Below are 22,478 nucleotides of genomic sequence, written 5' to 3'. Positions count from 1 at the left end.
CGCGGCGCTGCGCGGCCTCCTCCACCTGCCGGCGTCATCACGGCGCGCCGCACCCGCCCGACGCCATCTTGCGCGGCGACGCGCCCCGCCGGCCATCTTGAGCGTGGCCTGGCCTGTGTTACGCGCGGGTAGCGAGGCCGGGGAGAGGGGAGGGCTTAGTGCCACACACAACATGGCAGCCACAAAGTGCTCTGCCGCGCCGAGGAGGACACGCCTTCTATTGAAGAGTTGCGGTCGGGATTGGCCGGCGGTTGTGACTTCCGCCACCGCCATTGGCTGACGGGCTTTCAATAGCGTAAAGCCCCGCCCCATGAATGGGGAGCCACGTGTGCTCTAACAGGCCCCTGCAGGGGTCGTCCTGGTTGCAGAGGATCTCACCTTGGTCGTGGGGGTGCCTGGCCTGGTCCCTGCAGCAGGGAGGAAGCTTTCCAGCAGGAGATCAAAGGAGCCCCAAGTGCCAGGGCAGCGACAACATCAGCCCTCACCATTTGCACCGGCCATTCAGGAAGTCTCTGTCAGGGACAGGGCAAAAAGCAAGGACGCCATCTGCCAAGGCCTGGCCCCAGAAAAAAGTGCGGTCTGGGGCAGATGTGTCATTAACCAGTTTGACCCAAATCAGTTAGGTCTGATACGACATTCAATCAGGTTTATCTTAAACCAGTTTTGGCCACCTTGAAACTGCGCATGGTGCTTCTCTTCTGTTACAGGTTTAAACCAGATTCTGATCGCTTGAAACTGGTTTATGTGCAACTTTTGTCCCTAACCTGTACAGCTAGCCAAGAGGTTGAAACATCACTGTTAGCACGCGTTAAGGCCATGCAAAATTTCGCTGGCTGTTTCATTTCGACACTTTTGACCAATTTCAAGGTTGAAACAGCAAAATTGAAACAAAAGCCCTCGAAACAGCCTCAAAACAAAATGAGGCTGGTTGAAACGTTTCAAAAGTCGAAACATTTCGACCATAGGCTGGGGATGGGAAGTCGGTCCAGCTGGGTTGACTTCCCATCCCCAGTGCAAGATCCAGTAGGGGGTGGGCAGCAAGGCAGCCCAGCTGGTCTGACTCCCCATCCCCAGCTAAACTTGAAATAGCTTTTTGTTTTGATGGAATGGAACAGCTGTTTCAACTCAAAATGAAATCCGAGACAAAACACTGTTCCGTCGAACCTCAAGGCAAAAGGGAACAGTGCCATTTTGCACAGCCCTAGTACCCGTTATGTCCAGCCCTTGCAGCCGCTGCTGCTCCAACATCCGTGTTTCTTCACAGCAATAATTCAATGAACAGGTGTAATCGTCTAGCGCAGATGCTCTGCGGGGCTCTACATTCCTCATTTAAAAATAGGGAGAAGGGTTATGGTGGGTATGAAGGGATCATGAAAAGGGGGAGGGACCATTTCCTCTCTCTCTCTCTCCCTCTCCCAAAGGCCAGCATTCCCAAGCTTCCCAACTGGCAAGTTTTGCTATCCCTTCCCTCATCAAAAAATGTTAGCAATATATCCAGTGGTACATCCAGGGATTTCGTTATTACGTCCAGGATAATCAGGGATACATCCAGGGCTTTCTAATTCAGATACCAGATCAAACCTGTCAGCAGCCATTATAATCCCTGCATGATCTCTTGGGGGTTCCAGCATGATCTCTCCTCTACCATTGTGACCCGTGTTGCAAAATGCCTCAACGCCCCGCAGCAGAACTGGGCTCTTCTTTATGCAAACTGCTCCACAAGTACAGAATAAAAAAAGAGGCTGAGCTCTGGCGAGACTCGCTGCCACAACAGGCAGCACATGGATGCACAGCTCAGTCTGTGTGGAGCCCTAACGACCTGCACAGAATCAGCAACAGAAGCAAGGCCTGCCAAAAGGAAAGATGAAATAAGTGCAGCAGTGTAAAGGTACGGGAGAGAGACGAAGCGAATGGTAATGACATGAATGAACATAAGGGATTCTGCACATGGGTAGAACATTTCAATATAGGTCGATAGAAAATAACATACATCAGTTACCTGTAGGTAAAACAGTTTGGCCTTTGTTACTGCCTGGGACAACAGAAAAATCAACAAGAGAATCTGGCAAAGTTTATGGAATTTCTGCATCAGGTTTTATTTTCCCTTTATCATGTAACACCAGATAACACTGCAAGTCACAAAGAACATCAGTCATGAGTATTTTTTATCTCATTAGAGTAAATGAATGAGGTACTGGTAATAAACCAAAATGTACAGAAAAAGCACAAAACCTGCAAAACAAACAGTATACGTCCGACATTCATAGCAGACACCATGACAGGGCTACCTGACGTACTGGGCAATGAGCCCTCCCCCACATCCTTATATTCCTACTCTTCGCCCCAGTCCAGGATGAAGATCCTTTAGTGCCAGATGCTGCGCGATCAGAAACCAAAAGCCATCACTGTCCCCACAGAGCTTACAATTTAAAACCATTTTTCCCTTCTTGCCTTTGTGCTATGTATCGCTGTGCCAAGCAATTTTTTAATGCTTGTTAAATATACTCTAGTTATTACTCCAAATTCTCTCGGTAATCATATGAATATGTTAGGAAAGCAATTGTCTATACCATTAGCAAGGTTAACAGTATGTTTCTTTCTGATGGCTAATGGCAAATGGCCAAAATACATCCAAAATGTAGATCAACAGCTTGCTAATGCATGCCCTCCTGTGACTGACTTCTGAATTTTCTGATTTAAGAATCCCATTTGCCAGGAAGCCTTTGGTGTTATTGTCAAGAAGCAAAATTATAACCTGTTGTATAGTAGTCACCATTAAAAAGGCCAGATTAGTCAATAGGTACCCACAGTTACCAGGTTTATCTTCCCTTCTATATTATTTCTTGTTCTGAAAAATATAAGCTGGCAAATGTTGATGTCAAAGGAGAACAGTCCAGCCATAAGAGTACCAACAACCATTTTATGTGGAGGGTCAGCTAATGGATCTATAGCACTGGCCCATCAGAAGGCCAGAGACTTCAGTTTAGTTACAGCTGTCATCTCACCTTCAAATAAAAGACCTGTGATTTACCATCAAAGCCCACTGGAGCAAGGAAAGAGTAAAGCCTTGATCCTGCACACTTATGCACGTACTTTGACTTCATTGCCATGACAAGATTTGCGGTGTTCGAAGGTTCAGGGCGCTGCTTTGAACTCTTGCAGCCATATGGACCAGACTGTACCCCGAATCAACAGCAAATTCCTTTTGACTTAAATTGTCCAAGATCAGGCCCATAATAAATGTCATTCTTTAAGATTTAGTGACATTATTAAAACATGTTCTGATACGGCAACTGATGGTCACGTCAACATATGTAAACTAAAGGAACTGAAAAAATAAGCACTTTTGGAGAATGATTAAAGCTCCTTACTAAAAAAAAAAGGATCAATTTTTATATAAAACCTGGAAAACTCAATGTTTTAATTGAACAGAAAAGAATCAGGGTATTTAAACCTGTAAACAATCTAAAATATCTGGCTGTTTCAATAAGAATTTGATAAAGTATATAGAACAAAGTTGGCCTGCATAAAAAGCAAAATCCTTCAGCAGTTTCAAAACTTCGGCCATCTCTGCTCCCTGCTCATTAACATTCTCCTCATCCCACTTCTGAGGTCTTCTTCTGTGTTTTCTTGCATCTTGTCTCATTTTATCTCTATTTGTTAAGCTTCCTACAAAGTGAGGCTGCTGGATAAGTGTCTTGCCATAGCAATAACCACCTTATCTTTTAGCAGCATAAAAGGGAGTATCAGCCTTCTAGAGCTGTGCTTCCATGCTGGACTATGCTTTAGGGAACACCAAAGGGTGGTTCATTGCCAAGAGGAAGGCCACAGTCCACAGCTGGTCTCATACCTGTGCCCCTCATACTTAGGGAGCTACTATATGATAGGGAGCAGGGAAGGACTATGGTTACTGATGAGAGCAGAGGACCAGGACTCAGTATACAACTTTGGCCAAGACACTGTCTGTAAGGCTTCCAGAGCAAGCCTAGGGCTGCCACTGATGAATAAGCTCCACTCACTTAGGCCTGCCCCTCCCTTTCCCAAATCTGTTGGCTCAGGAGTAGCTCGGAGCACACCTGAGTGCATTGCCTTGGGCTCTCCCTGCCAGGGCACACACTAAGATCTTGCTCAGACCCATTTCCCCCCTCAAGCAATCTATGCTGCCTCATTTGTGGGCTCCAGCACATACAGAGCTGGCCCAAGTTGGTTCCTGTTAGCTGTCCTGGGTTCTCTTGGGAGACAAATGCTGGGTTATCTTTGTTCAAGTGTGCAGAAGAATAGGGAAAAAAGCATCTCCCCTCTTCTCCCAAGACACAGCACCTCCTGCCAGTCCCCCAGGGGGACAGTTCCATGCGAGTCTGTGCCATAATGGTACAATTCAGATTTGAGCTGCCGCAATTGCCCTATCTAGTTATCAAAGACCACAGGCATCATAAAGGTGGAATATTTATCAGGTGCAGTAGCAATTCCAGCATTTAAACACATGGGATTTCTAGCAGTAAAACACTCCGGGCAGAAAGAAGAAGTCTGATCAGCCACTAGCGCACCTGCCATCAACTTCCCACTTGTACAAAGATTATTTCACATCACTCTAATTTACTTATTCAGCTATCTCAGATTTCAACCTGCTGTTCCTACACACTCTTACAGAGTTTCATCTACATGAAGCTAAACTTAAAAAAAAAGCCACTTTCAACACAACGCCACAGAGATACCTGTTGTTACAGTTCAGTTGTGTTGCAGATCATGGAGTTTCTAGTTAAAAGCTTTCCGAGGCACCATAAAGACATGTTTCAGCGACTGTGCATTAGCTGCCAGAGTTCTCACAAGCAACAGGAGTTAACGTGCTCCTTGAACGGCTCCATACAGGCATGCTTTAGTAAAGCAAGAGGGAACCTAACAATGCCTGTCTCACTGTGTTTGCAGTACACTGCGAATCCTATGTGCTGTGAATGTGCAACAGAAAAGGCAGAAGGAGCAGACTACATTTTCCAGCAACCTCAGAGGACGTGTCTGAGCCCTGTTAGCTACAATTGGCTGTGACTGACTGCATTTCCTAGCTGAAAAGCATCCAGCCAGGGACTGCATGAGTGTGACCCCCAACCGAGAGACTGTACAGGGTTAAAGCTGGTCTGTGGGAACGCCTTCCAAGGTGGGGAAAGGGAACTCTAATGTGCCAGATAAATGTATGGTGATCTGATGTTCATCCCTCGAATGCATGCTGTATCTCTTTTGATAGGTATTCACCTGCATTTATCTTCTGTCCTTGGCATGTTGGCTGGTGACCCCAAACCCTGGAATTCCTATCAAAATTCTTCTCTCTTGGTTTGGATGGGTCCTGGGGAACTCTGGTTACACATCCATAATAATGCAGGTGTGCCCAGCCTGGTTTCAGGACAGAAGTTGCCTTCACTGATGGAAACACTTTCTGGCTTATTGAAAGGAACTGTCTCTATAAATTGTGGTTGATTATTTCAGTGAATTACATGACACAGTAGCTAACAAAACCAGGAATGCACTTTATCTCATGGGATCTCTCATTTGTGCTCTTGGGATCTGCCATTTGTGCTTTGGATCTTAAGGAGGTGGTAAGACAGGGACCGTGGAGTGTAGAAAAGAGCAGTGCTTTAAAATCCTCCAACCCATGCACAGACAGCTCAGCAGAAAGCTTTCAAACCACGTGCCAGATGTGATCTGAAATAAAGCCCAACAGGTTTTCACAAAGTATCCTGTGTAAGACTCAGTACCTCCAACACAGCCATTCTTTGCTTTGCACGCTGGTGTACCGAACAAATTTAAATTCACCTTCGAGGTCACTTTGAGCAGAGTAGCCAGAGGGCTGGTTCCAACAGGCGCATGCTGGCTCTCCAAGTCTGTTTAGTGAATCCAGTTTTTCCTCCACAAACCCTGCTTCTCTTTACCCCCCAACACCACCTCCCAGTTTAGAGAAACATTCCAGTCAGCTCCTGCTTGCTTTACTGAAAATACTGCCGTGGTTTTCAACACTAGGCAAAAAGCTCCCAACTGGCACTGTTTTAAACTTCTTCCTGCTTGTTCAATTTTGCAGCTAGCATTCACTCATCTTTACCCTGTCCAGCATAACAGCTGAAAGCAGATTCATCCTCTGTGTGCAGAAGGATGCTTACTTCGAACCAGAAATTTAAAAAAATGATGGTAGATTTCAAGGAAAAAATAATTAGCCCAAAATCTTCCAGGGTATCACATACCTGAATTGCCAGGAAACAAACTGGTCTGGTTTTGAATGAAATGCAGGAAGACTTTCTGTATGTTTGTCCTGAAATAGACAATTTCTGTCTAGACCAGAAATCCGCGTAAAAGAGATCTGCATGTATCCCAAGGAACCGGAGCCCTGGGTCTAGTCATCTTTGGGACAACTTCCCAGACAGAAGGGCTTCTCTAGGATTATTTCCAGCAAAGCAGAACTCTTTATAGCAAATATATAATCACTATAATTTTATATATTATAGAATCGATCTATTTTTTTAATATATACATTTTAGCAAATGCATTATCCAGACAACGGCATGGATTAGCAGTACTGTGAATGTACTCTGGCGCTTTTCCCCTCTTGCTCCAAGGCAAGACTTTTATCCTGAAACTTGTTTCCTTTTGATGGCCTACGTGAGTTGCACCAGGATTGTGATATTGTTTAGGAGCGTTCCAAAAAAACCCAACAAAAAACACATCCACATCAGTTGCTGTCAGCAAAAGCCTCAGCATACCCATAACAATACTGGCAGAAGCTTGCTTTGGTCAGCCTGGTTAATATTGTTAAGGAGGCTGATAACATGCCCCAGGAAAACACGAGCTATTCACTGTGTCTCCAGTTGGGGGCTCTGCTATAATCTTACATTGAGGGGAAGCCCTGAACAATCTTCTGAACCCTACTAGTGGTTGTTTTAGGGCATTTCAGGAACAAAAGGTAGGAAGCACACCTGCAAAATAGCAGGCTGCAGCAGAACAAAGGTGCATTCAACTTCACTATCAATCAGGAGCAGGACTATCATCATCCACATAAATGTCCTGAACCAGGGGCAGGAAATTATTTTGGGCAGAGGGCCGCTTACTGAGTTTTGGCAAATCATTGGCAGGCAGCCAAGGGCAGATATACACTAACTTTCTAATATTTTTAGAGGAGCCGTGGACCGGATAAAATGGCCTGGCGGGCCACATCCAGCCCATGGGCTGCATTTTGCCCACCTAAACCTTTTTGAGTCTTGTGCAGCTGAGGCCAAGAAAGGAAGAAGTCTTGCAAAGAGGTTGCAGGATTCAGGTTAATGATAGGAACTGAATGGGTTTCTGCAACAGTGACTCATACCTTATCACTACAGAGATAGGAATGCAAAGAGATCCCATTAAAAACTTTGCATAGTTAACATCCTTTCCTTCCTGCTCATGAATTCTTATTTCATTGACTGCTGGTTACTTAAAAAAATGGATAGTTGCTGTGTATAAGAAGTCAAAGAAGGCTTACAGTCAGAGAAATAGTAGGAGGACATCAGACACCTGGTGTACTGAAAAAGCAGGAAATGATTATAATGAAGGGCTTGTAAGATGAAAGCAATGCTTTAAAAAAGGGGCATTTTACCTCTTTAAAGGACTTTCTGCAGGATTATGTGGAGAAATAAGAAACTCTGCCTAATCATAGCTTTTGCATTTTGCAGGGGCTGTATAGATGCTGGTTTGCCTTGAGGGGAAAACCAGATTCAGCACTCTGTACAGCAGCAGTCTGCATGCACGTCAGGGAGAGGTCTCCCACCTGCACCTGGAGAGAGGCTTTGCTCCTAGGAGAAACTTTGCCAGCTGGCAGGCAAACAGAGAGCAGCACAGAAAAGTGAGAACTTGCATACAGATTGCCTTTATCCTTCCAGGAGATCCTCAGGATCCACAGGGATCTCAGAGGACGCTGGCAGAGGAGGCATGCATGCCTGGACCCCCTGAATCTCCCACAGTGAGCGGAGGGGGGGAGCAGTCACGCTATGTATTTCCAGACTGCGTGCAGTTAAGTTGTGGGACTCCTTGCCATGAGATGTTTGAGGCAGATGATTTAACCAGATTCAAAAGGGGATTGGATAAATTCACTCTGGGTAGATCCACCAGTGCCTATTAACCATGACCATAAGGGATGAACAGACAGATGACAGCACCGCACATCAGATGCCGATGGCTCACCGGTGAATCATGCGGTAAGGAAAGTTGTCACAATGAATCAGAAGTTAATTTACTAGACAAAAAAACAAAAACAAACTGCAGCTTGTATAAACTTGCGCAGCTGGCAAAAAGACAATAGACAGTGCTTCGTGCATATACGCCACGTGGGAAAAACGAACGGAAAGTGAGAAGCTAGCATTAGTAATTCTCTGTGGACTGAGTGCTTCCTCCCTGACACAGAGCAATTAAAATCAGTGACAAGACACTGGCTGGCAAAGGAGAACAAGTGCTCAACATAAGTGTCTTAGAGCAGAAGTAAAATCACTACCTGCCAGCCGCAGCTTGTCGAGCAGAAGAGACTTGCAGAAGCGAGCACAGAACAAGCTCAAAGGCTTTTATTCCCAACCTGCAATAAAACACCAATGCCAGCTGGATGACACATTCATTGCTGAGAAAGCTTAAACCAGGGAAGAGGCTGAAGAATGGTTGTGGTTGGAAGACTAGGATGCATTTGCTATTAGCCTTATTGCAGTGCCCACTAAATTATAACCATATGTCTTTGCCTTTCATTTAGTTGATACTGATAAACTAGGGCTCTTAATACCCATGCAACGTTGGTCTTATCCTCAGTTTACAGATGGGGAAACTGAGGCACAAAAACATTAAGGAAAACACTTTGAGAAGAGTCCATTACTTTTGGAGACCCACTTAAGGTCTCACATTCACTCACACTGATCCTGCTTCTCTTATTGACCTCAGTCAAGTGCAGTTGTTAGGGCTTCTGGAAGAAAAAGACCCCGCGTTTTTTCTTCCACTGACTTTAGATTGGGTTGTGTCTCAAGCCGTGCATAGTTCGTGGATGTGTTGAAAAGTATGGTCTTAAAACAACTTGCAATGTTGTCCTAAAGCAACCACTTTTGTGGGAGAACTAGGAACAGAACTTAGATCTGCCAGTTCCTGACCTCACTGTCACGGGGCGGTTGCTTCGGAGGGAGCAAAACTTAAATGAACTGGCACACAAGCCATTAAGGATCCTATTTTTGAGGCAAGGCTTCAGCTGTTGCGTTAGTTGAACCAGCAAAGCTGGAGGAAAAACCTGTCTGAAGACCACGGGTAGAAAACCACTGCTGAAGGCATCTGTAAATTCACATGCAATGCACACGTTGGCTCTAAGGGTACTTGCTAGGCACATATAACTGCTTTTCTCAGCCTGTCATACAGCGACAGTCCAATCTCAACCTGCCCCAGGTTTGATTTTGCTACCAGGCAGACAGACATGCAATTAAACTCAAACGTCACCAGGCGTGGCTGTGACAAGCATTCCCCCTCCCTCGGGCCAGCTCAGTCCACATCCTCTATGGCATACTCAGTCCCTGCAGAGCCGCTCCCAAGCAGCAGGTGAAACCATCAGTCACCTGTCAGCAAAAGCCACTTCACCATTCCCAGGTGGATCAACACCTGCTCCCTGGGCAAACACCGCCAACCTGTTCCCCTCGGTTTGTTTTTTCACAGTAGCACCAAGCTAAGAAGGGGGAAAGGAGTTGCTCTCAACCACACTCATGGAAAATAAGTGTCACAAACACTTGTGCACAAACAGATGTGCACCCACAGCAGAAGCACTGAATTCATGGTAGTTCAATTGCTTTGATGTCTTGGGTTGTTCTCAACCGTGACCTTCTCCCCATGATCATATCCGAACAAAGGGCCTTTAGCAGCCATCTGCCTCCTGTTGCCTCCCTCCAAGAACGCCACGCTGGTTGCAAACCAGTATTGCCAGACCTAAGAGACAGCCGTACCATGTGTGAGCCCCAACACTAGCATATTCAACAGAAGATTGTCATACGTCACAGAAACACGGGAGAACCTGCAGACACAAATGTTTTCCCATCCTTAGTGTCTGACTGTCACTAGCCAGTAGCTTGATCGGTTCTCTCCCTGTCACCCTTCAGGACAAATATCACGGCTGAATTGATCCACTTCACACTTGTCGTATGTAGCTGGGTCTTTGGAGAACAGCCTGCCTCTAGGCGAGTCCATGGGCACAAGGGAAGCTACCAAGGCAATATAAAGCTGTGCAAAGACAGACAATTAATTAAATACAAATGCTCTCTTTCACATGCAAGCACTCACTGGCTTATTGTGTATGTTGACCACTTGGCAATCATCTCTCATAGGGAGTACAATGGCCAGATATACCATGCAAATACAATAATTACTGAAAACCAGCTCTGGGGAAAAGCTGACCATGCTTGCTGCCCTCAGACTCCTGTAGCTGCTAAAAGAATCACTACATGTGACCCTGCCCTCAGCCTGATCATCTTTTTGGCTGGGGACAAATCCAAAAGGGCTTGAAGTAACGAGCATGTGACATTTAGGGCAGGGGGAACAGCCCTTTGTGGTGTCTGACTTTCTAGGACTGTAAATGAAAGGAGTTAGATTTTCATACCCCAGAAACTGCCCACTCCCCCCCAGTCTGTCCTGGCCCCGTGAGAAAAGGCCGAGAGACTGGAGAAGGTTAATACACTGTGCTTAACACAGGTTTTTCCCTCTGTTGCAGGACATGCAGGAAGCAAAGGGAAAAAGCTGGAAATAGATGGCAGAAGTAGCAACTGAAGAGGAGCATGGCCCTGGCTGCAGAGCTGATGCCCATGGGAGACACGTCTTCAGCTGTAACAAATGGAAACGCATGGCAAACGCTGTTGGCATTTTTACTGCAAGCAGCAGAGGGCAGCAGTTCACCCCAGCTAGTACATTAGAGAGAGCACTGTGCTCAACCTCTTGGTCCCACAAGCCAAATGGATGGTGCAGGGGTGGTCCACCAGTTGGATCAGACCCATGCACCAGGATTGGGCCCCACACCACTTCACTGTGGCCCCGGGTGCCAGATTGAGCCCTGGGACCCTATGCTACCCCTGCCCATGGCGGGGATCAGTGCCCACGGCCCCATATTGTCTTTGCCTGACCCCACAGGCCAAGGTCAGGCCCCTATGCCACCTTTCTTACTTGATCTAGCGTACAGAGCCAGCCCTTGAGAACTCCCCACAGACCTGTGCAGAGCCCCTGGGATGGATGACATGGTGCCAGGACCAGATCTGGCCCACAGGCTTGGGGGTTGAGCACCCATGCATTTGTGCAGTCAGTTTTGAAACCAATCTGGTTGGATCATTGTGCAAGGTGAGGAAGGACAAACCTTTTCCTCCTTTACACCAGCCCCAGCAAGCTCAGAACCAGTGGCCCAGGAGACTCCTGTTTCTCCACCAGCTGCACAGGCAGATCTATGGACTTCAGGAGGAGTTTGAAGTGCAGGTTTGTTGCCTGACTGGGACCTGAGCTGCTCAGAATAGAGAGCATGTTGTTTCTTGGGAGTGTCCTAAAAATTAATTCATTTAAATCAACATCCTTTTTTTTAAAAAAGCAGAGGAGAAATGTTAGAGGCAGCCTCAGGATGGACACATCACTCCACACACTGCAGCCTGCTACAGAAAGGATTTGTTGGGCACAGCTCTAGACTCATCAAGAAGTTCAATCAGGCTTCACTCTTGCACAGAAATCCTGATGGGAATCGGCTAACACAATGGCATTTATAATTTAGCACAGAGAACCATTCCTACCAGTGGGGAAGTATCTGTATACAACCCACGACTGGTGGTTTTGTGTGTTGAAACCTCTCATTCCAGTAGATCTTTCTCTTCACTAAATTCTAATCATGTGTTTTCAGATGATGTGTCCTTTGGACTTTTTCTTCCTTTCTGTTTTAACATTTCCAAGATGATCAAACAGCATTTTTTCCAGCTGTCTTTCATGCATAATAATGTCCCCTTTCTTTGCAATCTTCCTTCCTGTAAATGTACCCTCTGGACCAAGTTGCCACTATATCACACTAAGGCAGCTTTATTCATCTCAATGGAAAGGTATACTTGAAAGCAGAATCTGGTCCGTGGAGAGGACAATAGTACATGAATCACCTCCCTGCTGAGAAGCACAGAGTATTTTATGCAAATTACTGAGTTATTCCACACAAAATATTCCTGTCAGGTAAATATTTCTGTTCAGCAGGTGAATGCAGAGCTATAACTTGCTTAGCGCCACAAGGAAAATATCAAGATAGGATTGGAGATAACTCTCCTGACTCCTAAGTTTGGGCTTCAGGCACAAGACTTTCTTTTCTCCTATTATTGAACAAACCTACAGAAAGCAAGATCCGGTGACCTAATCCTACTGAGTTATACTCTGGCAACATTTCAGCTAATGGCAGAAGTTGTGTTTCCAAAGCACCTAAGTGACTTAAACATCTAAGTCTCACAGATGGGTGATGGAGCTTAGATGCTTTTGAAAGTGTCACCCTCCGGAGTTCGTAAGTGTATTCAGTTCCAGCTTATCTTGCACCGGTCTTTGCAGGCAAACTGTGTGCGTTTGTACTACCCACTACTGGGTACTACTTTATAGGATGCAAGAGGAAGCAGACTAGGTAACAGCAACATGCAAAATGCTGAAGGTGCATTTACCCAAATATAAAGCATAACTGTTTATGCTCAGTTAGGCCTGGTCCCGAGCTGTGCCGTGTTTGGGTAACTGTTTAGATGCCTTAGGGTTAGACGGCTCTGTCCTTAGGAGTCTGCATATAGGAGTTAGGCTGGCAGGCCTCAACTCTGCACAGCCCCACAGGGTTTACTTGGATCTGTGGGCATGGGACGAGGCAGGACCTCAGCTGAACATCTAGTATGCTCCTCCCCAGAACAAGTGGGTACGGAGCAGTAGGGCCCTGGCTCTACTCTACTGCCTACATGCCATGCAGTAAAGCAGTAGGAAGAGAAGGCTCCCTCTTGCCAAGGAGACGTGAAGAGGAATCCTACCTTTCTGAAGCACCATCGTCAGGGATCTCCACGGGGTGGAGAAGGACCCTGCACACCGCTCCGTGCTCAGGGCTGCTTCAAATGAATATTCCAAGGTGGAAATTTTCAAGTAAATTGAAGCACTGTACAGTAACATCTCCCAATAACACATTCCTATAATACCCAGTGCTGTGATACAGAAGAAGCAGACTCACGCCCATGCTTTTCTTTTGTCTTTATTTTTGTCATGTTTCCAAACGTAGCAAAAAAAATTTTTTTTAAAAAGGTGACAATTCCTACAATGGCTTGAAAACATGTCCCTCCCTCAAAAGGACTGACCTCAGAATGGATAGAAAATAATGCAAATATACAAACTAGTGCATGGCTATTAACAGGCATAACCATGATATTTTCATATGAAAATGCAGAAAAGAACAAGGTGCAACTCACACAATTTATTGGTATTTTTTTAAATATAAATCCAGGATTCAAATCTCCTTCTGGATAGAAAGAGGGGAGAAGAGACACCCGCACCATTGCAGGTGAACTGCATTTAGAATAAATATGGCTATATGGCTTCTGTCAATACCACACATGCAAAAAAATTATGACAAAACAAGTCTGAGAATTTCACAAGTGCATAAGATCGGGAGGTTACTTTAGTGCGCAGTGTGTAACAAAAGAAAGCTGTATGCAGGCACTTCTATACATATCCGGATTTTCTATTTCTGTATTATTATTTCTCCATTTACAAATATGTTGGCCCACTAATGAATTTTTGGTCTGATTTTAATAGCTGATGTGTATGTTAGCAATACCCATTCATAAGCAATACTGTGTACTTAAAATCACAGCAGCTTTCTTCGGAGATGGAAAGGTGGAGAAAGCAAGGCACAGAGATATTAGGTGACAACATGGGCTTGCTTCAGCCCATGAAGTTCTGCCCAGTAGTTCTGAATACTGAGTTTGTCTGGATGAGCGCAAAATTAAGATGCTGCTCTTTCTTTCCTCCATGAAGCAACAGCCTGCAGCACCCCTGCCTTTTTAAGCAGTGAATATTTAAACTACTACGAAGAAACCCCAAGGCAAGCAGCCACGTGGCATTTCTGCCAGAGAGGCCCCAGGGAAAGGGGATCTGGAGATAAACCAACTTTGACACAAAGGAGTCCATTAAGCTTGGCCTGCCCTGAGGAGTTCTCCCCGATTCCCACATATCCTCATGGCCCAAAACACTGATCATGGAGTATGCTGTTTGTAGGAAGCACAGCAAACGTATCTGTTTTACAGGCCCACCCAAAAATGTCCCATTCCCGCCCCATACTAATGCCAGGAGCATTAACAAGCTCCCATTAGGGTTCAGAGTGCCAGGGCTGGCCCGAGACCCAGCAGGGAAAATGAAGTGGGTAAAACACAGCCACGCATTGTGAATAACCATGACTGTCCTATCAAAGAGAAAAAATAGAAAACAGAAGAGATAGACATACTTTCACCAAAAGAACTCAGCACTGGCAACATTGTAAAAGGAAAGCAGAGGAACTGATGATTAGACACTGTCTTAAAAATGTAAACTTGTCATTCCTCAAGCTATAAAATGAATCGCAAATCCATGGGCGAGTGGAACGTACCTGCGCGCAGGGGTCAACCAGACTGATACAGATGCACGAAAAGCCCAGCCATCATTTTGGAAAGGAAATGCTGGATGAAATCCTAAGGCTTGAAAGGTTATTTCAGAAACGTCGTCCCTGGGCGGGGATGGGGGAGCAAAAACATGGATCACGTAGCCTCTGAAGGCTGCAGTCACAGCGGCAGGCAGCAGAATAGGCTGCCTAGGGAAGGTGCCAAGTCTTCATCGCTGGAGGTGTTCAAGAAGAGGTGGGACAGGCACTGGTCAGGGATGATTGAGGTGCCGCTATGCCTATGTTTTCCTACATGCATTTTCCTTGCCGCCGGGTTTCGCTGGTTGCCTCACAGGGATGGGAGGGATTTTTCCCCCCTCCTTCTGCTACATGTATTAGGGGTTTGGGTTTTTTTAAGCCTTTCTTAGAGGCATTGGTGTCGGCTAAAGCCAAGGCTGGGGATTAGGACTGTGCCAATGCTCCTGCTGCAACTTGCTGAAGGTTCCTGGCTAGAGGGCCTTGCCTCTCTGCTCAGGGTAAGACCTATCGCCATATCTGAGGTCAGGAAGAAATTTTACACCCTGGTCAGACTGGTACGGTCAGTGGGGCATTTTGCCTTCCTCTGTAGCAGCAGGCATGGCCCTCTTCCTGGGATTTCTCAAGCCTATTTTAACAATTTTTATAGCAGAGGTATGTTTGCAACCATGGTACCCCCTCTGCTTTCCCTTTAGCAGATTACCGTGCTGTCTTGGGTTGTGTCTGGTTTGGTTAGGGATAAACCTGCCTCAGGCAGCAGGATGACTCTGGAGGTCTGTTCCAGCCCTACTCTACGATTCAACGGCAGCACTGCACATTTATGATGATTACACCGATTCACATGAGGATCATGAATTATTTCTAATATACTTCCTCAGAACAAACCAACTTTCCTATGTATTTATTATTTCAAGGCACTTTTTCAGACATTTATCTTTTGTCCCTAAATCAACAACCCTTTGCCAGGCAATAAATATACACTGCATTTGAGGCAGATCTGATTTTGACCCGAATCAAGACAGGTGCAGCATTGCTGCTCTTCCACCAGTGGGTGGCCAGCGAGAGCACACAGCTTGTAAGGGAAGGACCTGCTATAACCTTACAAGCAAATGTTTCAAAGTCCAGGGAAAAACCGATAGCACATTGTCCTGCATATTTCAGGGAGATGGTAGATTTGCACATGTCTAGGGCAGTGAAAACAAAACACTTTCACCTAGGACAAATGCAACATCTATTTTTAGTCTGAAGGACCAAAATGATTTGTCATCTGATGCTCTGAGGTGCTCAGCTCGACTCCAAGTGAATTGGGCACAGAGGGCAATCTAATAATGGGTAAGGCAGAGAAGGCTGAAGTTTTGTGGATTTTTACTTCAATCTTCACAAATAAGATCAGCAAGCTGACAAGAACAGTTAACAGCAAGGACAGGGGAGGGCATTCAACACCTTGGTGGCAACAGTGACCTGCTGACATGAGGATCATCTACTATAAATATTTTAAGACCCATGATTTCACAAATATTGGCATAAGAAAGGACTGAGAGATGTGCTTTGATACACACAGTGTCTCCCCCCTCCCCAGCATTCATGCAACAAAAAATACACAGCACTGGTGGTCAGGTTTGGAGGGCTAAGGGTCTCAGAGGAGTTTTGATAATCAGGGACTCTCTATAGCCAGCTTGGCCTACAAAGTGTTTAAAGGATTGTGACCAAGGGACAAGCAAATAAAGTGGGTTCGGTTATTTCTGACAATAGCCGACACTTGATAAAATTGAGCTACATCCATTAATCTTTTGGGTGCTGAAATAGTTTGAATTTTATGCTTGTTAAAATATCCTTCACCCATTGAGTGCATGGCCTGGGCACGGGCAGTACAAACTGTCCCTTGCTGTCAGGGCAGTTGTGGTACAGAGCCCAGTGGCAGGGGAACAAATGGGTCAGCTCGGCCTTAGGCTCCTCTGCTGAGAAAAGGGCTGACATTAATGGTTGCTCATGACATTAGTCATTTGCCCAGTACGTTGAGCCCCATTTCATGCAGATCACAAAAAAGCCATTGGATTCCATTACACCAGCATTTCTCAACTGTCTCAGACTTAAGGCACACCTCTAATAATGCTTGCTCAGTTTTCACTCAGTTTTGAACTATAAAAAAAATATTAGAGCAATCCTTTTGTCGCAAAGAACTCAGAAAGCCCAAAACAGGACAGGATGCTTTGGACCCTAGATTTCTATAGGAAAAGCTCAGGGTTTACCTTGTGAATCATGTGCAGGTGTTTGCACACCTGCGTGGCACCCTTAAAAGGATCTCATGGCACCCTGGTCAAGAGTCACTGCACTAAGAGGCTAAAAAGTTACTATCACCCTGGCAGACATTACCCCAGTGCCCCGTTACAAGCCCAAATCTGTGTTTAAAAAAAAAAAAATACAAAATATTAATTTGACAAAACCTCTGGTTTGTGGCTTTCAGCATGTCATGTTATTCCCCTTGGAGGGCTTGTGATTACCCGCTTTAAGGATGCTGCTACCAATCTTCAGTTGCAGGCTCCAAGCACAACATGGCAAGGATCGAATTCCAAAGCGCTGATGATTTTGTAATGGCTCGAGCCTTGGAGGCCTTTTTCTTGAAGGTGCAGCAGAGTTGAATCAAAAGGCACTTGGTTATTCAGCGCTGCCTTACGGAAGCATGAGGGCTTTTGCCAGTCTTATCCAGAACCACCTTTTGGTGCAGGGATTGGTGTAGTCACAAACTGTAATGAACCTCAGGATGCTTGGGAATTCGTTCTTCATAGATCTGCACTTGACTGGAATCAGCCGTTTGTGGCGAGCACCTAAAGGAGAGTCCAAACAGGCCCATGGTTATTCAGAGCTGTCTTGTAACTATAAGGTCCCTTCCAGCCCCTAACAACTATGAAACTCTCAATAGTTTCCCTCTTCCCTCTCGCGACTGGAAACAGCAGCACACAGATCTCTAGGTCCAGGACCTTGAGACCTGATCTCAGTCACTCCAGTGCAACCCGGCTAACCCTTATCCTGGAGCTTAAAAGACTTACTCGAGGTCACAGGAGTCAGGAGGAGATTACAGTCCCATGCTCTGACCACAAGCTCACCCCTTCTCTTTTCCAACAAAAGTTAGATTTCAGACTGGGGTAAGTCTCTTCCTTGTCAATGTAAGGCAGTATGGTCAATGGATGGGTCACACCCAAGACAGTATGGTCAATGGATGGGTCATGGGGCAGAAACTCAAGAGATCCAAGTTCTGCCGCTGGCAAATCATTTCACTTTGCCCCTCCCTCTCCACTGCCCCCTTATCTGTCTTGTCTGTTTAAAGTCTTCAGGGTAGGGACTAGGTTTTATTATGCATTTGTACAATGACCAGTGCAATCTGCTATGGCTTAAGTTGAGACCTTCAGATGCTGCTATATTGCGAACAGCATCAATGACTGTGAGCTGTTGGGAAAACACATACCCTTATATGGCTCACATGGATGACCTTACCTGGGGAAAGGCTAAGAGCAAATTTGGTCTGGAAGTCACATTCACTGCTGTCTAGGTAATCATCAGAAATGACGACTACCATCCTTCGGCACCTGAGATGAAACAGGGAATGTGGGACATGGTTAACAAAGATACTTTTCAGACTTATTGCAGCAATATGTATCATACAGAACTGTTCTCCTGCAAACATGCAACTGCCAGCTGTGTTTAGCAGGAACTTTCATACAATCTAAAAAAATGCTGATATTTTACAGCCACATACAGCATACACCCAGCACATCTAATCACTGGAGCAGTGCAGCTGTATATGCATTGCACAAAACAAAACTTTGTTAAAACAACATTGTAAAGGTTACAGAAGCCAAAGTGTTCAAAAGTTAGGACATGCTAAAATGAAGCTTGTCTGTGCAAAACGATGGAGTCTTTCATCCACGAATGCAAGCTCTACTATTGGCTTGGCATCGGTCATACTTAGGAGTATGTTGAATTGTTAAAGGCTTGGAAACATCAAATTCTGCAACAGCCAATGAGCTGAGGAACCACAAGATCTCATAAAGGTTAGGCTCATCCTTATTCTACTCATTACTTACACTCACTTGAAGCGTCTTGCCTTAAACTGTCTGTGTGTCACCAGAGTCCCAGGGAGGAGATAAGCAGGTTGCATTCCTAAGCTATCCTCAGGGTCCTGCCCTCTATGCAAGTAGCTACGCTGATCATCCAAAGATAATGGGTATCAGAATGCCCCATGGGGAGGCAAAATTAACTGGAAAAAGTTAATGAGCCAGAGCTGTTGGATGACCCAGTGGGTCTCTCTCCAAGCAGGTCTCCTCCTGTCACCATGAAGCGAGGAGTTCCCTTACAGTGCACCCACTCCTTCCTCAACCTCTATGAAGTCTGTAAGAAGTTTTAGGGTCAGGATCAGAACCATGGCCTGAAGTATTGCTGTTCCATTTCTGTGCAGGCAGAAGCGGTGTAAGTTGGACCTGCTCTAACTCCTCTTGGATCACCGCTACTTTGGAGCAATCACAGGCTGTACACAGCACACAAGAGAGGGCAAGGACCTGGAGTGTGATGCATAATGTCTCTCCTCCGGGATGGTCTAACTCCTTCTCTCTTGAGGAGATGACAAAGAGGACAGTCCAGCAGGACACCATTGTGAAGTGTCCCTGCCTCGCTGCCCCATCCCGCATGCTCTTCTACACGAGGGTCCTAATCTGGCCCCCAAAGGAGCCAGTCTTTGGTTTCACCACAGCCCTGAGCTGGAAAACATGAACTTCTCCAGTATCCCCCTTAGCAGAGCTGGCTTGCTTACCTTTTCTCTATGAGCTCACTGGCAATGGACCACACGCACGCCCCTGGCAGGACATCCCGATCAAAGACGCACAGCTTCAGCTTGAACTCAGTTTGCTCCAGCTCTGTGATCATCTCTTGCACAAACTCAATGTCCTTCTGACAGTAGCAAATAAAAGCATCAAACAGCTCCGGCTCATTCCCTGGACAGAAGACAATTTCAGTATGGAGTTAACTCAACCCACCTCTTGCACTCTGCAATGTGACTGGAGCCCTTCATTCATCACTCCATACCCCACGCTAGTGCAGTGTAGTCTAACCTTGCCCCTGAGAAACTTGTCCCTTTTTAGACATTTATGGCAGTGTTTGAGGTCCTGAACCTGGGGTCAGATCCACAAAGTTATGCACTGATCTTGGGGGTGCCTGATGCTGGAAGCCACTGAGAAGCAGAGCCCTTGCTCTTTAGCTCCGGCCACAGAGACTCTTGCTTCTAGAGCCACAGATCAACAGTTCAATCTCCGCAGACAGATCATCCAGGGAAGTCAGTCATTACATTCGCTGTTAGCACTGGTGTCAGGTACATCATGTTTGCCTCACGTATTATGCATGGCTGGCACACAAACTGGCTCTTTCAAACTCCAGGACCTTCAGTGAGACATCTAAGGAAGTGACCCAATTCTTAGAAAGGTTGGCCAACAGCAGGTCTCACTGACGTGTATGTACTTCCTTGACACCCAGCTACAGATTCAGGTACCTTGTCTTAAAGACAGCATTTTTCACAACTGGGTGCCTGAAATCTATTGGGCAGTTTCTCCACTGTTTTATACCAGCATGTTGAGGCCATTATGTCAGTGTAAGGCTGGAATAAGGTACTGATGGATCAGACCCTAAAGACAGAGTAAGAAAAAAGAAGTACGTGAAGTCCAGATACCAAAGCCACATCTACAGAGGCAGGTCCCTATGTTTTTGCTCATCTGTAGTGAATTCAAACTGTTGTGGATCTGCATCCAGGACCAGGGCCCACGAACCCAGCAAAGGTATCCTTCCAGGTGAGAAGAAAGTAGTTACATGCACAAAGAGCTTCTACACAAAGGGGACTCGGTTAAACATTATACCGCGCTGGCCTTAGACTCCCCTACTTGGCCACAAAGCCACTTCTCTAATCCCCACTGACACCATCCCTGGTGCTACCCCTCCTCCCTCTCGAGTTATTTCAATGCTACCCCCCTCTTGGTCAGGATGGCCTATATGTGCCTACGTTAAGGGAAGGACACAGAGAATAAGGGAGGAAAATGAACCCCAGTATCTCTCACTAAGATCCCCTGCATCAAAGGCCCGCTCTAGCACCAGGTGTTACTATAAAGTAATAAACCAGTCATTTACCGAAGGGATCGTCTTGGGTTGTGATGCCAGACAATTCTAATGTCTTCGGGATGCTGCTGTCCACTGCCGGGACCTGGAGAGGTGCGTCTGCCTGCTGCTGTTTCCTTTCCAGGTACTTCTTACAGTCCTCCTCTGCAAGAAACCCAAAAGGCCCTTATGAGGCTGCTGAAAAGTGGAATAATTAGTTTCCAGGAAGTAATTTAAAAAGTCCCCAGGCCATCAGCTGCTTGGAAGCTGAAGAGATTTACAAGAAACTGAATTTACTAAGGAGCATTAATTGGTCAGTAGTGATCAGTGATGGACTCAAGCCAAAGGTGCTGTAGGATGGATGGAGTTGTTCTTTTTGAGCAGCACCTGCCATGCTTACAAACATCATCACCGGGGCAGTGACTCCATTGGTCTCAACACCCCTGCAGTCTGTGCTCATTGATGGCTACCCTGGGTTTGCCTTCAGGTACTCCGGCAAACAACGTCAAGTAGGGTAGGGCCGAAATCCAAAGCTTGGGGCGGGGTCTTCATAAAAAAAATCCTATCTGAGTTTGTTACCCTGAACTGGCTGCAGAGTCAGGCATTTAGATGAGGAGTCATGTAAGAGCCCAGACAATCAGCGGAGGAGGGCTGAGCGCACAGTCTAGCAACTCCTTAACCATCGCCTGGAGCTCATGTCAACAGACACGTGCTTTTGGAGCAGGGGGAGCCAGACGGAGCCAGGTTTGTGACAGACCAGCTTAGCTTTATTTTCAGAGTGAAAACCAGGTTTGTGGAGGGCTGATAAAATTTGCTTGCAATGGATGCAACCACAGCGCAGGGCTGTGTTAACGGGCAAGGGAATAAAAAACTACTAGACACTGACTATCTAACAAGCTGTAAAAATGAAGTGCAAACATACAAACAACTAGCACAACTTGAGACAAGCCAACGGATTTCAGATGCTGTTGTGCCACGCAGGCAATTAATTTTATTGTTTCTATGTTAATCTGTACCAGATGTACCATGTCCCTTTCCTTCTGGAAGGCCGTGGGTCCTGGCTCCGACACGGTGGCTTGCTGCTGTTTGTAATGAGACTAATTGGTGAGGGCCAAACTACAGAGAAACTTCTGGGAACATTATTATTGGGGGGGCGGGGGGATTCACTGGAAAGCTATAAAATAGAGGAAAAAGCCAAAATGTTGAGACGGCAAAAAGAGAGGACTGGATAAAGCAAGTCTCTTTGGGTTATTGAAATGACAAATGCAGTATTTAAAGCATATTTCCTTCCTTGGTATATTAAGGAAATATACAGTGATTTGACCTAAATGTCCCAAGACTGGCTTTTAGATCCTACAGGAACATCATTCATGGCCAGCACCCACAAGTCCATATCAAATAAGTCTCGTCTATCCAGAGTTATCTGTAATGCTCAGAGAGGTATATACATTACAGATTACTCAGTCAGTGGTCCAGATATGCCCTAGTCCAACACTTGATCACCTCTATGCAACAAACCTTCAACGCTAGGCAGTTTTCAGAATCAAATACCAGATTTGCTACAGGGGCAGGCAATTATTTCAGGTGGAGGGCCACTTACTGAGTTTTAGCAAGCCATACTTTCATAGTTTCATAGAATAAGGGTCGGAAGGGACCTAGTAGATCTTCTAGCCCGACCCCCCGCCAGGGC

General features: G+C 45.9%; 1 protein-coding gene across 1 annotated transcript in view; it reads right to left on the bottom strand.

Moving 5' to 3' along the window:
- Positions 1-16,266: 16,266 nt before the first annotated feature.
- Positions 16,267-22,478, bottom strand: part of MYD88 (myeloid differentiation primary response 88) — a gene marked incomplete at its 5' end in the record, with an annotated part of 9,642 nt that continues 3,430 nt past the window's right edge. The window contains 4 exons of the mRNA XM_019507935.1: positions 16,267-17,481; positions 18,149-18,240; positions 19,461-19,641; positions 20,822-20,953. Of these exons, the coding sequence (XP_019363480.1) occupies positions 17,327-17,481; positions 18,149-18,240; positions 19,461-19,641; positions 20,822-20,953 (560 nt within the window). The remainder of the gene's footprint in view (positions 17,482-18,148; positions 18,241-19,460; positions 19,642-20,821; positions 20,954-22,478) is intronic.

This window comes from Gavialis gangeticus, unplaced genomic scaffold (assembly GCF_001723915.1).
Source record: "Gavialis gangeticus isolate Ggan-Ray unplaced genomic scaffold, GavGan_comp1, whole genome shotgun sequence".
NCBI classification, from domain to species: Eukaryota; Metazoa; Chordata; order Crocodylia; family Gavialidae; genus Gavialis; species Gavialis gangeticus.
Note: the sequence above shows the minus strand (reverse complement) of the source record. Positions and strands in the feature narration are given on the sequence as shown.